Source organism: Electrophorus electricus, chromosome 21 (assembly GCF_013358815.1).
Source record: "Electrophorus electricus isolate fEleEle1 chromosome 21, fEleEle1.pri, whole genome shotgun sequence".
Taxonomy (NCBI): Eukaryota; Metazoa; Chordata; class Actinopteri; order Gymnotiformes; family Gymnotidae; genus Electrophorus; species Electrophorus electricus.
In genome coordinates, this window is record NC_049555.1 from 7,618,333 (window position 1) to 7,634,708 (window position 16,376).

Consider the following 16,376-nt stretch of genomic DNA (forward strand, 5'->3'; position numbering starts at 1 on the left):
CTCTGAAAACAACAAAATCCTGGCAGCCTGTGGGAACCTCTGCAGGCCCTGCAAGATGCTTTCTCCCTGATGCCACCATCCTCAGCTTCACTGTAACTGCCCTGTACTGGGGGGGGGGGGGGGGGGGGTGTAGCATATCAGCCTTGTCGGTGCTCATCCAAGAAGTAGCAAAAGTGCTCACAGCTGTCTCACCTCCTTGCAGTTCTCCGAGTTAGAGAAGTGGATGAGGTCGTCGTTGTACATCTCCTGTGTGTTGATGATGTCGCTGTACTCCTTCTGGCTCAGGTCCTCCGGGTTGATGCCATTGGCCCGCAGGAACTCTTGGTAGGCCACGCTGAACGCCTGCCCGATAGACTGGGCGATGAGTTGGGCCTGGATCAACGCGGGAGTGCAACGAGACACAAAGTCCAGCTGAGCCAAAATGAACGCAACGAGCAAAGATCAGGACATGCTTTCAGCTTTTCAGACAGGACACAGTGCGTAACTCTGAAACTCCTGCATGGCACTGCCAGAGTTTGGATTTTTAGCTTTTTATTTTCCTGTTATTTCCCACTATGGGATCCTCTGCCTTTTCTGTTACTCGACACTCAGATTCACGCACATTCAGACACAGACGTTATCTGCCACTCTTTTTATCCTGAGCTGGCCAGTTGTGAATCAGATATATATAACATGTAGTTCTGCATATGACGGTGTGTCACGTCCCATCCGAGTCGAATGAGTTTAGTTCGACGCTGCTCTGGCCTTGCATGGCCCTGCACCAGTTTTATTGATTTTGCTTCCACACTTAAAAAAGGTTCCCCCTTGTGCACTGCCTAAATAAAGACCCGGGCATGTCCTCTGAAGATGCAACAACACAGAAGTACACACAATTTGAAGCAGGGTGAATCTGACTGTTCTGCCTGGAAGGCTTTCTTTTAAAAAAGGGAGAATCGATGGAAAGGCAATCCTCACTCCGATTCCGCACACAATCGTGGGTGCTCTCTGCCTTTTGCTCAAGCTATCTGTCTCTCATGTGAGGGAGAAGGGGTGCTTTTGCACAGTCAGCCCCCGGACCGCTGTCGAGGGCGAGGTAATGAAAGTGCTCGAAGCCTTTGATTATCACAAGAAGCCCGGCAGTTCCTGAGCAGACAGCATGGCTGGCTATCAGTGTGCAGTACCACAGCCATTGGGCCCTTACAGATCTCTAAGCATGCAGCTAAATGCCCTAGGAGAGGCTGAGGGCCCTGAGGGGACTAAAAATAACTGTTCAAGTGTGTGGGTGTGGGGCTCATCTAACAGCACACACACACACACACACACACACACTCTGATCGTAGCATGCACACACACTCTCACTCTGATCATTTCTCTCTCTGTCTGTTCCTCTCTACGTGGGAGAGGGCTATTTGCTAGTCTGCGTGACTGAGAGCCGCAGTGCAGGGCAGGAGAGTGGTTAGCGAGTGGTTAGGATTTCATCCTTCCAGAGCACATGCTTCAGTAAGCAGAGGTTCCTCTGACACTGGACCTGACAGGACCTTAGTGCCCAAACATGCTTCTGTGTATAAGGGAAACCATGGTAACCATGGGCCAAAAGAATATCATAGCATGATTACAGACATAGACTCTGATTACTGGTTCTGTAGATGGAACGGAAATTTGGCATGTGGGACTGAATTATACATATTGAGACTCTTGCTAAAGGAAAAAACAACATATGTGCAATCTATACACTGAGGCACACACCAAACATTACACTGTTTCCCCAACTCTCTCATGCTTGCTTTCTGTCACATACACAGACATACTCAAACACACACTCTCCCATGCACACTGTTTTTCACACACACCCGCACACACACCCGCACACACTCCCACACACAGTCTCTCTCACCCACAACTCCCCATACTCACATCCTCTGACTCAAACACATGGCAGATCATCTTGTACTGTTTCTTGCCCTGCGGTGCCCCGGCGGTGGTCTCGATGCAGTCCTGCGAGGCAGAGCGCGGCATCCGCCTCCGAGCCATTAGCACCACGATGTTTCCGATGTCGGCGATGTACGAGATGGTGCGCAGGGCGTTGTCCATCATCGTCTCCTGCCAAACAACAGCACTGGCAATCACAGTGGCCTCTTTCCTCCCCACATGCAGCAGACTCGTTTTGTTCTCATCAAATTTATCGAGTCATTATTTTACCGAGATTGTGTAAGACTCCTTTCGTGTCTGCTCTCTGTTAGATGGCTGTCAACCAGCAGAGAAATCTGCTCTCTTCAAACTCGTCACAAACTGTTTGTCACACTGAAGAATCCTTTTCTTATGCCATTTATAATGGCTTTTTCAAATTCCAATTAGAAATGCAATTAGAAATGGCCCAACACCGCTCTACCATTACTGTTCATGAGAGATTGCATTTACATTTACATCATTTAGCTGACCCTTTTATCCAAAGCAACTTACAATTATAACGGAGTACAACTTGAGCAATTGAGGGTTAAGGGCCTTGCTCAGGGGCCCCAACAGTGGCAACTTGGTGCTTGGTGCACAACGTGGTGGGGCTATGGGCTCCCTCTGCCCATAAGGATAATTCAGAGTATTAGATGAGACAAGAGCTCATATCTAATTCGTGACTCAGTGTAAAATAATAATCTGTCATCTGTTCTGCCTCTGTCCACATGGTGTGTGTTAGCCTGATTAGCGATGTGTATGTGGGTCGTAGAACAGCATGTAGGAGCAGCATCCCTACACCCAACTAACACGCGTCCTGGAGACACGCCGTTACTCAGTCGGCACAATTAACGATCCAATTTGTATGTGCTTGCGGGGTGCAAGCAGCCTTTAACCTTTGCCAGCGAGAGAGAAGGCAGAGAGGAGCCATATATCTCCATTCTGATCACGTGCAGTGGGGTGCCAAACCAGGTGTGGAGAAATACCTCCATAATCACCTATAAGCAAAAAGGTCTGCAAAAACCTGGTAAGGATCATATGCCATGTACAACACTGAAAAAATATGTTGTATAGAACTAGCATCCATGTTTCATACTAAAATATCTCCTTAAGCCATTTACCTCTATGGGAAATTGGCCATAATCAAACAATAAACAATAAGCAGTAAACAATAATATTTTGTAATAACCAACATATATAAACTTGTATGTGATGATTGTACGTTATTTTTACGGACCTTTTGCATATAGATTGGCCCATTGTCCCAGCCTCTGCCTTTGTTGAAATCTCAGCAGCTTTGAGGCACTGGAGAGTCCTACACAGCCATGGAACCTCCAGTATTGATGCACTGTTCCTTACTAGTAGTTTACTGTTAAATGTCTCAGATAGATAAACTGCCAGGGCATTGTGTAAGGGTGAACCCATGGTGTGGAGAGTACTGCAATTACACAGTACTGCATGCTAAATTTTCACACACACACACACACACACACACACACACACACACACACACACACACACACACACACACACACACACGTTACATATGAAGATGCAGGGTGTTTGCTGACAGCCTGGTGATGGAGGGTGAGGCAGATGGCAGAGGCTGCAGTGGCTGTCACTGCACGCTCCACCTGCGTGCTACACCCATACGGTCCACCTGCACGCTCCACCTGCGTGCTACACCCAAAAGGGCCACCTGCACGCTCCACCTGCGTGCTACACCCATACGGTCAACCTGCACGCTCCACCTGCGTGCTACACCCATACGGTCCACCTGCACGCTCCACCTGCGTGCTACACCCATACGGTCCACCTGCACGCTCCACCTGCGTGCTATACCCATACGGTCCACCTGCACGCTCCACCTGCGTGCTACACCCATACGGTCCACCTGCACGCTCCACCTGCGTGCTACACCCATACGGTCCACCTGCACGCTCCACCTGCATGCTCCGGCCATACACTGCACATGCACTCTCCATCCACATGCTGCACCCACATGTAAGACAAGTAGAGCCATGTCAGGCAGGGAGAGGAGACACACACTGCAATGCAGCACACACCGCACAACTGTGCCAGCCTGCCCACACACCCTGCTGCTGAATTAGACTAAATGCACACACACACACACACACACACACACACACAGGCATTCACACAAAAACACTCATGCAGACACATACAGATACACCACCCACACATATGCATCATGTTCATGTGTAGACTGGATACACACAAGGACATACACATATACTCCCACACATGTGCAACATGGTCATACATGGACTGGGTAAGCAAAAAGACACACGCACGCACACACATGCATGCACACAGTCATACTGTTCATTATCATTATCTACTGAACAATGTGAACTAGTACAATATGCAACCACACCCCATGCCAATAACCTGGTGTTAAGGTCTTCAACATCAGAGTACAAACCTGACAAACACTGCATTATAGTTCACCCTGATATATTACCTTATAACATTAATCTCCTATTGTATTATATACATATATACATCTCATTATATATTCCTGTGTGGAAGAAACACATATACATACACACAGAATTTTTACATCTTATCCTGTGTATAACCTGATATTACTTGTCATGTAAACATGCAGTGTCTTTCCAAAAAAAGCCAATCTCCCATCACTCAGGACATGTATAATACAGGCACTCATTTAGACAACAGTCAGGCCATTACTTGAGGTAGATTGCACATGAGGTATTCCTGATTTGTGCTGTGATTACATCAATATGTGAGTCGTGTCCTTTGAACTGTTTAAAGCAAAACTCAACCTTCGGCAGTCATAAAACGGCAGGATTAAATCTCAGATCCAATCTCTCAATGGATTACAAAGGAATTGTGATAATATTCTTTTAGGATTATTTCATACTCCTGTCATGTCAAGTAGAACCCTTCACATCATATGAGTGAAAAAAACAACATTAATTGAATAATATAATCATAAACACAGGGGCACATCAGTGAATACTTATTTGGCTTTCTTATGCCTCTGCCTTAGTTCTGGCTTAGTTCTGTCGATTTGCTTTTTGAGCCGTGCTAATTAATTGTTACAGCTGGTATCCAACACGGTTGGCATTTTAATCAGTGCATTTGTCTTCTGGCTTAATTACTCACTGGCACTAGGGACTTTTGCAACCAAATCCTTTAAAAAACAATGGAATTTCCTCTCCTCTTGCTTACCTGTGAGTCTGCGTTAAGGACTTTGATCCTCTGGGTGGAGATGAAGAGGTCCACCTCTGTCAGAGTCTGTACGTCCCCCTCTGAACTCTACAGAGAAACATATGGAAACACACACAAATAAGAGTGCGCCCCATAGTGGCGCCCAGTAATCACATGCCCTTACCACTTCTAACCACAAAGGCCCACAAGGGACCTGTAGATAATAGGTAGTACTGTTCCTTGCCCTCTATTGAAAGCATTTTAAATGCTTATTCATAAATCACGAACTAACACAGGCTGGGCCGTAGGGAAAGGCTGAGACAGATGCTTAGCCAGAGCTAAATCATGCTATTAATAATCTAAAGATAATAGATATAAAATATAATCTAAATCTAAATAAAATATAAAGTGGTTTATAAAATGGGATATAAAATAGTTATCAACAAAGACTCTGTATATCTGTATCTGAATAGATGTGTTTAGATATTCTCATAACCTCTAACATTCATTGCAAGATGCTGTGCATTCCGAGAACATTCAAGTAGTCATCTCCTACGAAGCGAAACCTGAGAGAAGGCTTATGCAAAAGCAAAGGACGAACGGAATAATGGGATAAATCAACAAATAAATGAGACAGCCATCTGTGCCGAGCAGCAGCCAAGCAGGAGGGCTAACAGATGAGAAATGACTGAAAGAGGCATCATAGGAAGAAAAGGGCGAGAGAGGCAGAGAGAGAGAGAGAGAGAGAGAGATGTGGATCGACAGGTAGCTCATAGAGGGATGTAGCACTGGCACATGTGAAAGGTTCAGCAGGGTGGGACCAGCATGACACAGTAAGTCAGCCCCAGCTCCCAGCTACTGCCCAGCCACAATCACTCGCACCTGACTTCATCCTCCTCTGCCGCACCCCCTCACTGGACTAACTCTAAACAGGCATTTACTTCTAAACATGTATTTACTTCTGCAACAAGTCAGTTTCTGGCTGGGTGGCAGCAATATCATGACTGAGAACCAGACCTGCGCATACGGCGTGTTTCTCTGCAGAGTGCTCGCTTCAGCCTGCGGTCCGGTTCATGAAAAGTTGAATGACATATATAGCTCAAGTGAGGCCCAATGATGACATAGGCAATTATAGGACCGATATGCTACAGTCACTCTCACAGATGCCAAGTGCGAAAGACGGAGATGATGTTGGAAGATTCTAACTGAGAGAGACAAGACTTGTGAAAGCATTGCAAACGAAGACCAAACAGGGAGAGGGAAAGCGTAGGTGACAGGGGTTTTTGATGTTCAATGGTTGGTGTTTTTTAAAGCTCCGTTCTTTTTTACTTGTGAAATTTTTTTATTTTTTTTACACACCGCCTTTTTCTTGATTTTGGCTGCCTTCTGAACTCTCTGTGCAGCGTTGTCGTGGTTACAGGGGTCATCACACACAGGGGCGGCAAAAAGGCGTGGCATGGTGGCGGCGGGGGGGGGGGGGGGTCAAAGAAAATAAACAAGCATTACAACACACAGGAAAATAAACAAATAAACAACCAAACATCAGGTGTGCCATCACTGAACCACAACGGGGTGTGATGGCACAGCTGTGTTCTGTCTGAACTAGAACCAAACAGCAATTAGAATAGAATCATCATAATTGCTCTTTTGCTCTTAAATAGACAAACAGCATTTCATATGGCATGCAAATACAAGTTTGATAAGCATCGTAAGACAAGGGAGAAAAGATGCTGAATGTGTTACACATCCATGTATCAACTGGGCGACATGAGGATTACTGAAGCTAAACACCCATCTGACACAAACGTCTCATCCACTTTTAAAGCCAGTGTGAAGTATGAGCCCTTTAAACTCAGTCTCTAAAACTCAGAATTAAAAATAGGACAGACGATCACGTGAAGTATGTGATAAAGATAGCAAGCTGCATTTGTTGTCTACTTCACACAGGTGAAACTGGGATGGAAGGAATTTTCCTTTTGCTCACCAGCCCTCTTCTCCCTACAGGAATAGGAGGTTGGTGGAGAACTTTCAAAGACCAAACACAGAGTCAAAAGCCTCCTCAACATTCACAATGGGGGCATTTCTGCTTGAGAACCCAACCTGGAACCTAAAGTAATGCCCGATGTGTCAATGATGAGAGCTGGAGGATAGAACCCGCACACACACACACACACACACACACACACACACACACACACACACACACACACACACACACACACACACACACACACAGACAGCCAGCAGTCTTGTCTGTGCCTTAGACTCACACACACAGACTCACACACACACACACACAGTCAGCAGTCTTGTCTGTGCCTTAGACTCACTCACACACACACACACACACACACACACACACACATACAGCCAGCAGTCTTCTCTGTGCCTTAGACACACACACACACACACACACACACACACACTCTTACTTGCTTTGCAGCCGTTATTTATACAGTAGCTTAGGTTAGCCTGATTCTGCCTGAGGACACACACTTAGTATAGACATCACGTCTCGCATCCATTCAGCATTCTCTCTCTCTGTTACACTCTCTCCCCAGTTTTGTGTGTGTGTTATCAATTTCTCTGGTTTTGTGTGTATCTAATGATCAATTTCTCTGGTTTTACTATTTATAGGTATGTGTTTGACTAAACTGAACATTTTGCTTTATCCTATATATATATTCTATGTTTTATTCTATAAACTACTGACAACATTTGTCCCAGATTCAAAATAAAAATGCTTTCATTTAGAGCAGAAAATGACCAAATGACAACGGGTCAAAATTTCACTCTCAGTTCTCATGTGCTTGGTAAATAATATTTGGTCCAGGTGACGACCTAATTGGTACCCCATTACGTAGAATGTGTTGCAAATCAACAAAATTGGTAAGGAATACCTGCCATACCTGTAGACATACTGATTTAAGTGCACGCATGTGTGTGTGTGTGCGCGCATGTGTGTGTGTGTGTGTGTGTGTGTGTGTGTGTGTGTGTGTGTGTGTGCACGAAAGAAACAGCAAAACAGCCTATAGTACTGAAGTCCACTGAGATTCTTTTCAATTTACAATACATTTCCTTGCTTTTGCCTTCATCTGTCTATGCCAACACCATGCAGGCAAACCTCCTGAGATAGAGAGGGAGGGACGGAGGGAGGGAGGGAGGGAGGGCTCTATAAAGAGCGAGAGAGAGAGAGGGAGGGAGGGAGGGAGACACTAAGAAAGTGGGATGACAGAGATGAGAAAGTGGGCAATGAGTAGGTATGCATAAATACTGCATGAAAAGATCCAGTTCAATAGAACATTAACTATGTACCTCACACAGTAAAGATTTTTTGAGCAGGCCACACCTTTCTCTAGACGGTGTAAAACAGAAATCAGTAATTAGCCTCTGTTTGTGTGCCAGTGAAGCAGAGAGCGGAGGCTTAACTGCCGTGTGGACAGACTGCTGTGCGAAGAATGTAGTCAGAGAGGACAGGACACTGACCGGGGGTTGGGAGGGGGCAGAGAGAGAGAGAGAGAGAGAGAGAGAGAGAGAGAGAGAGAGAGAGAGAGAGAGATACATAGACAAAGAGTGGCAGTTAAGTGTTGCCATGGTTTCATTTTGAATGCCTTTTGATGGTGGTGGTGAGAGGTCCAGGCTTAAATTCAATTCAAGTCCAGCAGAAGAGGTTCCTCTTCATAGAAGTGTGCCCTATAGTTATGGCGTTAGTAAGAGTCTGCTACATTTTGTGTGTCCTTTTTATAAGGTTTGGTGTGGCTGTATGTGGTTTATTTCGAACAAGCCTACAGAACTATTTATGCTGTGCGGATACACAATCTCAGTCTCCCCATGTCTGTGTATGTATGTGCATGTGCGTGTGTGTTTGTGTGTGTGTGTGTGTGTGTGCTCTCTTGACACAACCCAACTGGTGCGTGTTAAAATTTGAGCCTAGTTAGGTACCATCACAGTACCACAGCAACAGAAATGGATGGGAGAAGACACAGCAGATTACAGCAGGACGTGGGGCCAGATCTGTGCACTGTGGTCGACTCTCTGGGCTCCTTTCTGACAGTAATCAGGTTAGAGACACGTTCTGTGCTCTCCTGCACAACTGATAAATATTACAACGAAGCTACCTGCTGTGCGACTCTCTCTTGCATTTCAATGACCCACTTCCTTATCAGCCCTACGTTCAAGACACAGTAGAATATGCCGTGTTTTCCACACTAGAACGTACAGTGTTTTCCAGCCTTTGCAGAAGAGGAGAGGCAGCGGAAGAGCCTTTTCCTGGAGTCGCCTACCATGTGCACCTCACGTCTGCTCCCTCTTCATCCCACTGATGCCCTTCCCTTTCCAGTGTTTTAAATTGGCTCACCCCAGAACACCTCAAATCCGATCAGCTGCTTTCTGTCTTGACCGGAATCTGGTAAGCGCCAACCAGTCCAAAGCTGAGCGAGACGTGGGACCCCTTGTGGGACCCCATATTTCATTATGGGATGAACGGAGCACGTCGTTCGCAGTGGAACAGGAGAGACTGGCACGCTTTTGTGTGTGTGTGTGTGTGTGTGTGTGTGTGTGTGTGTGTGAGGAAACCCAGATGGGACAGGAGTTTTGACGTGTGCGTGTGCTTCCACATTACGAGGCCATGTGGAATCATTTTCAGGGCCATCTGTCAAAAAGCATCCCAACACATGGGTATTCCAGGCCTGAGCCCTCCACTGCAATGGCAAAGCAGCACGGGGTCCCTGCAGAGAAGGCTGGCCAATCTGCCCTCCCCCTATTAGTTAAAAGGACGTCAAATTAAGAGATTTCTTCAACTAAGAGAAAACACCATTCAACACATATATGTACAGTCAAGCAAAAACTGATATGAGGTCTAAAAATTGTGGTACAGAAGTGTACAGCTCAAAAAAGCACCGGTCACATTTTTCAAAGTTAAAAAGCTTTGAAGAAGATACCTGCTAATAATCTAGTCACTTTGATTCCATGGCATGGCATCATATAGCATTCACAAATACCCTTGCAGTAGCAGCTAAAAAGCTTTTATCCGAGCCCGCACAGAGTGGAGGAGATTACACTCGCTACCATCGCTAATCCCATAACCACTGAGTAGACAACATCTCCCGGAGTGCAAACAATCTCATTTCATCTCAGAATAAAACTAGAACCCAACCACCACAACAAACGTACATCCATGGAGAAATAAAACACACAGTTCCAGCCTCTGGGGATCATGGAGAGCTTTCCTATCTTAAAATCAGCATCCCAACTTTTGGCTCCTTCCTACAGTGCCAAAGAAGACTCTGGAAGGGGACCAGGGTAAGCCATGCCCCCTCTGAGCCTGTCTGAGGAGGACTGGAGACTCTTCTAGCCACCAATGCAGTATGTCCCTATGCATTTCATGCAGCCTAAGACCTCAGCATTGTTATTTTTAACCAAGAAACCATTCGCAAAATAAGCAGAAGTACCATGTATATCTTCTGGGCATTAACTGGAGTCTCTACCAGGCTGTTCTGGAAGCCTCTGCAGTATCACTCTATTGAACACGCAGCACCAGTTAAACATTTTTGGCCAAACCTGCTCTTTGTTTCTTTTCACTACTTTGTATCTTTTTTTTCTACATTAAAAAAAACAAACAGCGAATGAACCAAAAACAATTAAATATGTGTTTATAACAATACGTGTTTATACAGTGTTAAACACATGTTGACTGTCTTAGATTTTAGATTCCTCAAAGCAGCTGATGACTGCGTTCCACACTCTTGGTGTTCTCTGAAACAGCTTCAGGATGCAGTCAGCTGTGACCATCTTCAGTGTTGAAGAATGTCTCACATATTCTGAGTGCTTGTAGAGTGAGGGACTGAAGTTCTGAATGGAACCCATTTGCTGAGGGGGCATTTAAAATACATTTTCATTTTTTATATTTCTTTACATTTTATATTTATACTGTACTTATATTGTATTTGTTCTGGAATCCAATTCATATAAAGGCTATCAAATTTTCTCTATGTATATTAGAAAGTACATATCATAGAAACAAAATTAAGCATAAACCCTTAGATTAAAATGCCTTTAAGACCATGAAATCAATGATTCTCTGAGGTGTGTCCAAACCTTTGACTGGCACTGCACCTCTCCCCGCTCGACAGTGCTCTGACAGGAGCCAGTGATGGGAATTCCCCCCGCCCACGCCCACCTCCAGTACTCCAGAACGTCACGCACCTTGACTCGGCTTACGGCTTCCTGTGCCTGCATCATCCGGATGTTTTTGGAGGGATTCCTCTCTGAAAGCAGTTGGGTGGAGCCCAGGTAGTTCGCAGCGAAGATGATCCCATCGATGAGGTCCTCGGGCTCACAGGGCCCAGGCACTGTGAGAGAGGGAGAATACACAGCAGATCACACACTAGAAACAGCCTTTACCTCCTCATCTCCATAACAACCGGAAGATCTTCTAGTGTGAGAATAAAGCCCCATGATGTAGTCTAAATTTTGTGACACATGCTGCTCTGAGATGTGGAAAAAGCATCCTTTTCCAGCCTTTAGCAACTTTGAGAAAATCGGATGTGTGGATTTTGTTTTATTTTTACAGTGACTTTAAATTCTCAACGGAAGTCCTCCTTGTTGGTCTTTGATCTTCAGGTTTCACTGAACTATCCATGCAGAAGCAAACATAAACAATTCAATGGCACAGAAATCTGCCTTCCTTCACTCAGACCGCTCCAAACACACCACAATGTACCGCGCACTCCGACACAGACTGTCAACCCAGTTACCAGTGTGGATCCAGGACACATTTGCATGTGTATCCATGCATGTGTGATTCACACACAGCTTTACACGGGCAGGGGCTGGGAAGAATCCACGATGACAGGTGGGTCATACGCACACTGGGAACAATCCACATGATATGGATGTGGACTTCACCATGCGCACCCATGACAACTCTACGACGTCAGGTCCCAAAGATTGAACCCAGTTTGGTTCTGCGTTTTATATTTCAGTTTTTCTTACTCCACTGGCTGTGGCTTAAACAAAGAACCATATGGAGATGAAAATGCAAATATAATGAACACAAGCTACTCCTCATTCCAGATTGGGGTACACCGTTCTCTAGCACAGAGCGGGTTTTACCCCAGGTTCCCTTGTGCCATCAGAGCAGATCCCCTCGTCTGTTAAAGGATCATTTGCACACATCCCACATATCACAAACTCGCAAAGTATGCCTTCATTTGAGAACGTCAAAGCAAATGAAAATTATGTCTATTCACTTCGTGCTGCTGTTTTACTCTGAATACCAGTTCTGATGTGGTGATGTGGCTTGATACATTTTTTTATACTTCCATCTGAAAATATGAGCAGACGATCGGAGGCAGATAAAAGGGGAAGTCAAAGTGCTCACATACCATCCACAAAGCTGGGGAAGGATGCGGCCTTCTTCGACGGCTGGAAAAGAAGAAACAAGATGCTTAATTCAGTACAGAAGAGAAAAGCGCACAGTAAGATGGTCTAAATCACCAGAAAAGAAAGAACAAAAAAACTTCGGCCAGACAGTTCTGTACAAAAACAAGACCAAAAAAATCAATCAATCTAACAAACAAAAAGGCCTTTGCAAGCATATAAAACAGCACGGAAATAGGCCAAAAGCCCCCTGAGCTCCAGCGGTGAACTAGTGGTGATACAGGCAGGGTGGCATTGAAGTCTCCCATACAGTCAAGCATCAAGAGGCCAAGTACCTGACATCACTTTAAAATGCAGCCACCCAAATGTACGGCAACATTAAAAGACTGTGTGTTCTCATACATTTCTAAGAAGAGTGTTCCAGAACTGCATCAAACAGTCTCATTAAACGAGGGCCGGTGGGTAGAGGGAGGAAGCAGCGAGCGCTCCTTTCGGAAAAGACGAACACAATCCGTCTTTGACCGTGCTTGTCAATTTACTACACAGCAACCTAAAAACTCCCTGTCATACGGCACTACACTGTGACCAAACAACTGGGATTTGGGTTATTTTGGTCACAATCTGGGGCACCCCAAGCTACATAAAAGAGAGTGCTCTGTAAAATAAGGGACCCTGAAATATACAGCTTCTGTTTTCAGGATTAATTAATTATTAGGTTGAGGAAAACAGCTCTCAGCTGCCTTGGCGAATGCAGCACGAATCAAGAAACACAAGTGGAGCTTTTGCTGGAAAGAGCCAGAGGAAGAACAACGCCTCTCAAAATGTAGAAAACATCCCATGCTATAATGGACCTATTGTTCGTCTCTGTTAGGAGCCCAAAGTTGTGGACTCTATTTACATACATCTGAATACAATTTAAACACTGATTTTTTCCAACCCAATTACTGAGAAAGTTGGTGGTATTTTAACAACACTCACTCCATCCAGTTCTGCATTACCCAACATGAAAACATCACATTGAATGAAGTAAGCTTCAAATTATATTTGTTTCAACCATCTACCATCAACCACCTCAGCCCTCAGACAATCCCCAGGGCTTCACACAGGCAATAAGAGGAACAGCCAGGTTGTCTGTGTGTGTGTGTGTGTGTGTGTGTGTGTGTGTGTGTGTGTGTGTGTGTGTGTGTGTGTGTGTGTGTGTGCGTGTGTGTATTTAAGTTGTCTCTGTGGAGAGACACTGAAACAGACAGGTCAAGGCGGAGTGCTCCATTCCCAATGTAAATACAGCATTGTCATTTTCACTGCCTGTGCAGGTAAAGGTGAAGCCTACCCATTTCCTACATCAGTAGTAGGAGGGCAGAGCGGACAGAGGACAGGCCTGTTATGCTCGAACAGCACATAGACACGGGGAGACACTAACATTGGAAAAAATGTCTCATGTCACAAGCAGCAAGGCAGTGAAGCAATTTGATTGACGGATGCATTTTCCCCTGCCTTCTCATTGATGAAATGTATTATGGATGAAGTAAAATGGCAAGCGGTGGGGGGTGGGGGGTGGGGGTCCATAGGTCAAAGGTTAATGGATCCCCACCTCCGGCAGGTTGTTGTTCTCCAGAGGGCCGTTGAGATCAGAACGCTGCTGTTTTCTGGGATGCTCTGCACTGTTAGACACCTTAACAAAGACAAAGAGAGACAGAAAGAGAGAGAGAGCGAGAAATGAGACAGGCAAAAGAATAAGAAATACCCCATCCACACAGCAGATGAGATTCAGTAGGATTTCTCTGGGGCCTCGAGCCCCCAGGACATCAGAAAAGCAAAACTAAACCTGTCAAACAGACAGAGAGCAGAGAAGTAAAAGACAAAGTGAAAAACAACTGAGCCCTTCTAGTCAGGTGCAGTGCCTTTACCACACAGATACATTCGCAGTAAAAAAAAAACCAAGCCATTCAATTGATTTTCGAAGCGGTAACAAGCAAACTCTATCCCTCCGCTCGATAGTCAAAATACCTAATTAGCGTGCCATTGTCTGATGCATTTGCCCTTACTTGAACAAATTCATTTGTAATGTGCTTTTGCTCTAAGGCATGAAACGATGTTGCTAATACAACTCTTAATCTGTCTAGACCAGGGGTGTTCAAATCTGGTCCTGGAGGGCCAGAGTCCTGCAAAGTTTAGTGATTGCTCTGCTCAGCCACACCTACTAAACCTGGCAATGGATTGATGAGCTGAATCTGATGTGCTTAACTAATATTAGTTAATGTAGCACTGTGTCAAACCCTGTTTCCAGAAGGCCAGGGACCAGTGTGGTTTGGTGATTGCATATGTCAACTCATCAATAAACTGCCAAGATTAGTAGGTGTGTCTGAGCAGAGCAAACACCTCTGGTCTAGACAGATTAAGACAGATTAAGACTCGGCTCACTCTATGGGATCACTCTCTAGGCTCAGTCCTTTCAGAACTTTCCATTACCTGTGAAACAACCCTTTCAGCAGCAAAAAGCCCTGTGTGAACTCATTTCATGAGGAATGAGAACGCTCTCTGTGGCCTTTTGCTCTGTCTGTCAACAGAAAGCCCCGCCCCCTCCTCCCTGGTCATCTGCCCCACCCCAAGGCTGACGCCACCTACTCAAGACCTTACTAATCTGTTTCTGACTGAGGACAGGTATGCAACAGTCAGAATGTTGCACCTCTCCTGAAGTATGAATATTATTAATGATCCTCTAAAGGGTGTGGTGCAGTGGACAGACAGCATGCATATTCTGCAGTGAAGGTGGTCTTATTTACACCTAAGTGTGTTCACACCTAGCAGATATTATAAATCAGTATAAACAGTATAAATCATGTACAATTAGGAGCTTTTATATAATGGTTTGGGTCATGCTGCTCCTCTTATTTAAAGGCACAGTGATTTTCTCTGGTGGGAACATGAAGTTCATGGGCCTGCCCATCTGCAAAAGGTCTGTGAGTTCATATATGTTGGTTATTATAGAATATTATTATGATTATGACCCATTTCATATACAGTAACATATTTTTCATACATTCCCAGTCTCACACTTTTATTAATTAATTAGATAGATGGCAGACACATGCATATTCTGTTTTTCCCAATATTCACAGCTAAAGCACCCTTGAGTAAGGCACCTAACCCCAACTGCTCCCTGTGTACCGTGGTTGGTGAATTCACGCTGCTCCAGGTGTGTGTGCTCATAGCCTCTAGTGTGTGTGTACCTCACTACCACGGATGGGTAAATTACAAAGACTCAATTTCCCTTAGAGGATAATAAAAAGTATCTTTTCTCTTCTTCTATATTATCTATTATGTTTTTAATATGAAGTTCTATGTACCTTAAGCAGCTTCTATGACTTCAGTATGAAATGTACATTTTGGTTCTATGTATTTATTTTTAAGTATTGTATATATCTCATGCAGCTGTTATATGCTCTTAAAAGATCTTGTGCATATGGGGTTTTCTATCTTATGGAAAAGGGTGTCTTCTCCTGAAATTTCAACCCAGTTGCACATCAACGGGGAAAGAACTGTCAGACGCGCTGTAGTTGTGAGAGCTGGCTGGGAAGAACAGGAGCCTGGGAAAGCGCCAGTTCCGATAGGGTATTGAGAACGGCACGGACAAGAAGATGGCCTGCTGACAGCTAGATGCTCAGCTGAGATGCAGTCAGCTGTGACCTAAGGAAGCAATCTTCTTCCCTTTCTCTTTACAGAGTTACTTGAAGTGGACCACAGAATTGTACTTGCTAGCCAAAAAAGGTCCTCCCTTGCCACCATTCATTACTTTTACACTTCAAAGATAAAGAGATTAGTGGTAAAAATGAGCTAAAATCGGAAATTTAAATTAGCAATTTTAATCAGAA

General features: G+C 44.8%; 1 protein-coding gene across 3 annotated transcripts in view; it reads right to left on the minus strand.

Moving 5' to 3' along the window:
- The window catches only part of apba2b (amyloid beta (A4) precursor protein-binding, family A, member 2b), a 66,466-nt gene that overhangs the window by 5,693 nt on the left and 44,397 nt on the right, over positions 1–16,376 (minus strand). For 2 of the 3 annotated variants that reach the window (XM_027007378.2, XM_027007379.2), the window contains 7 exons: positions 14,096–14,176; positions 12,510–12,549; positions 11,329–11,474; positions 6,484–6,519; positions 5,146–5,232; positions 1,894–2,079; positions 193–372 (listed from right to left, as the gene is read on the minus strand). In XM_027007378.2, the coding sequence (XP_026863179.2) occupies positions 193–372; positions 1,894–2,079; positions 5,146–5,232; positions 6,484–6,519; positions 11,329–11,474; positions 12,510–12,549; positions 14,096–14,176 (756 nt within the window). The remainder of the gene's footprint in view (positions 1–192; positions 373–1,893; positions 2,080–5,145; positions 5,233–6,483; positions 6,520–11,328; positions 11,475–12,509; positions 12,550–14,095; positions 14,177–16,376) is intronic. The other variant, XM_027007380.2, reaches the window with a different exon arrangement.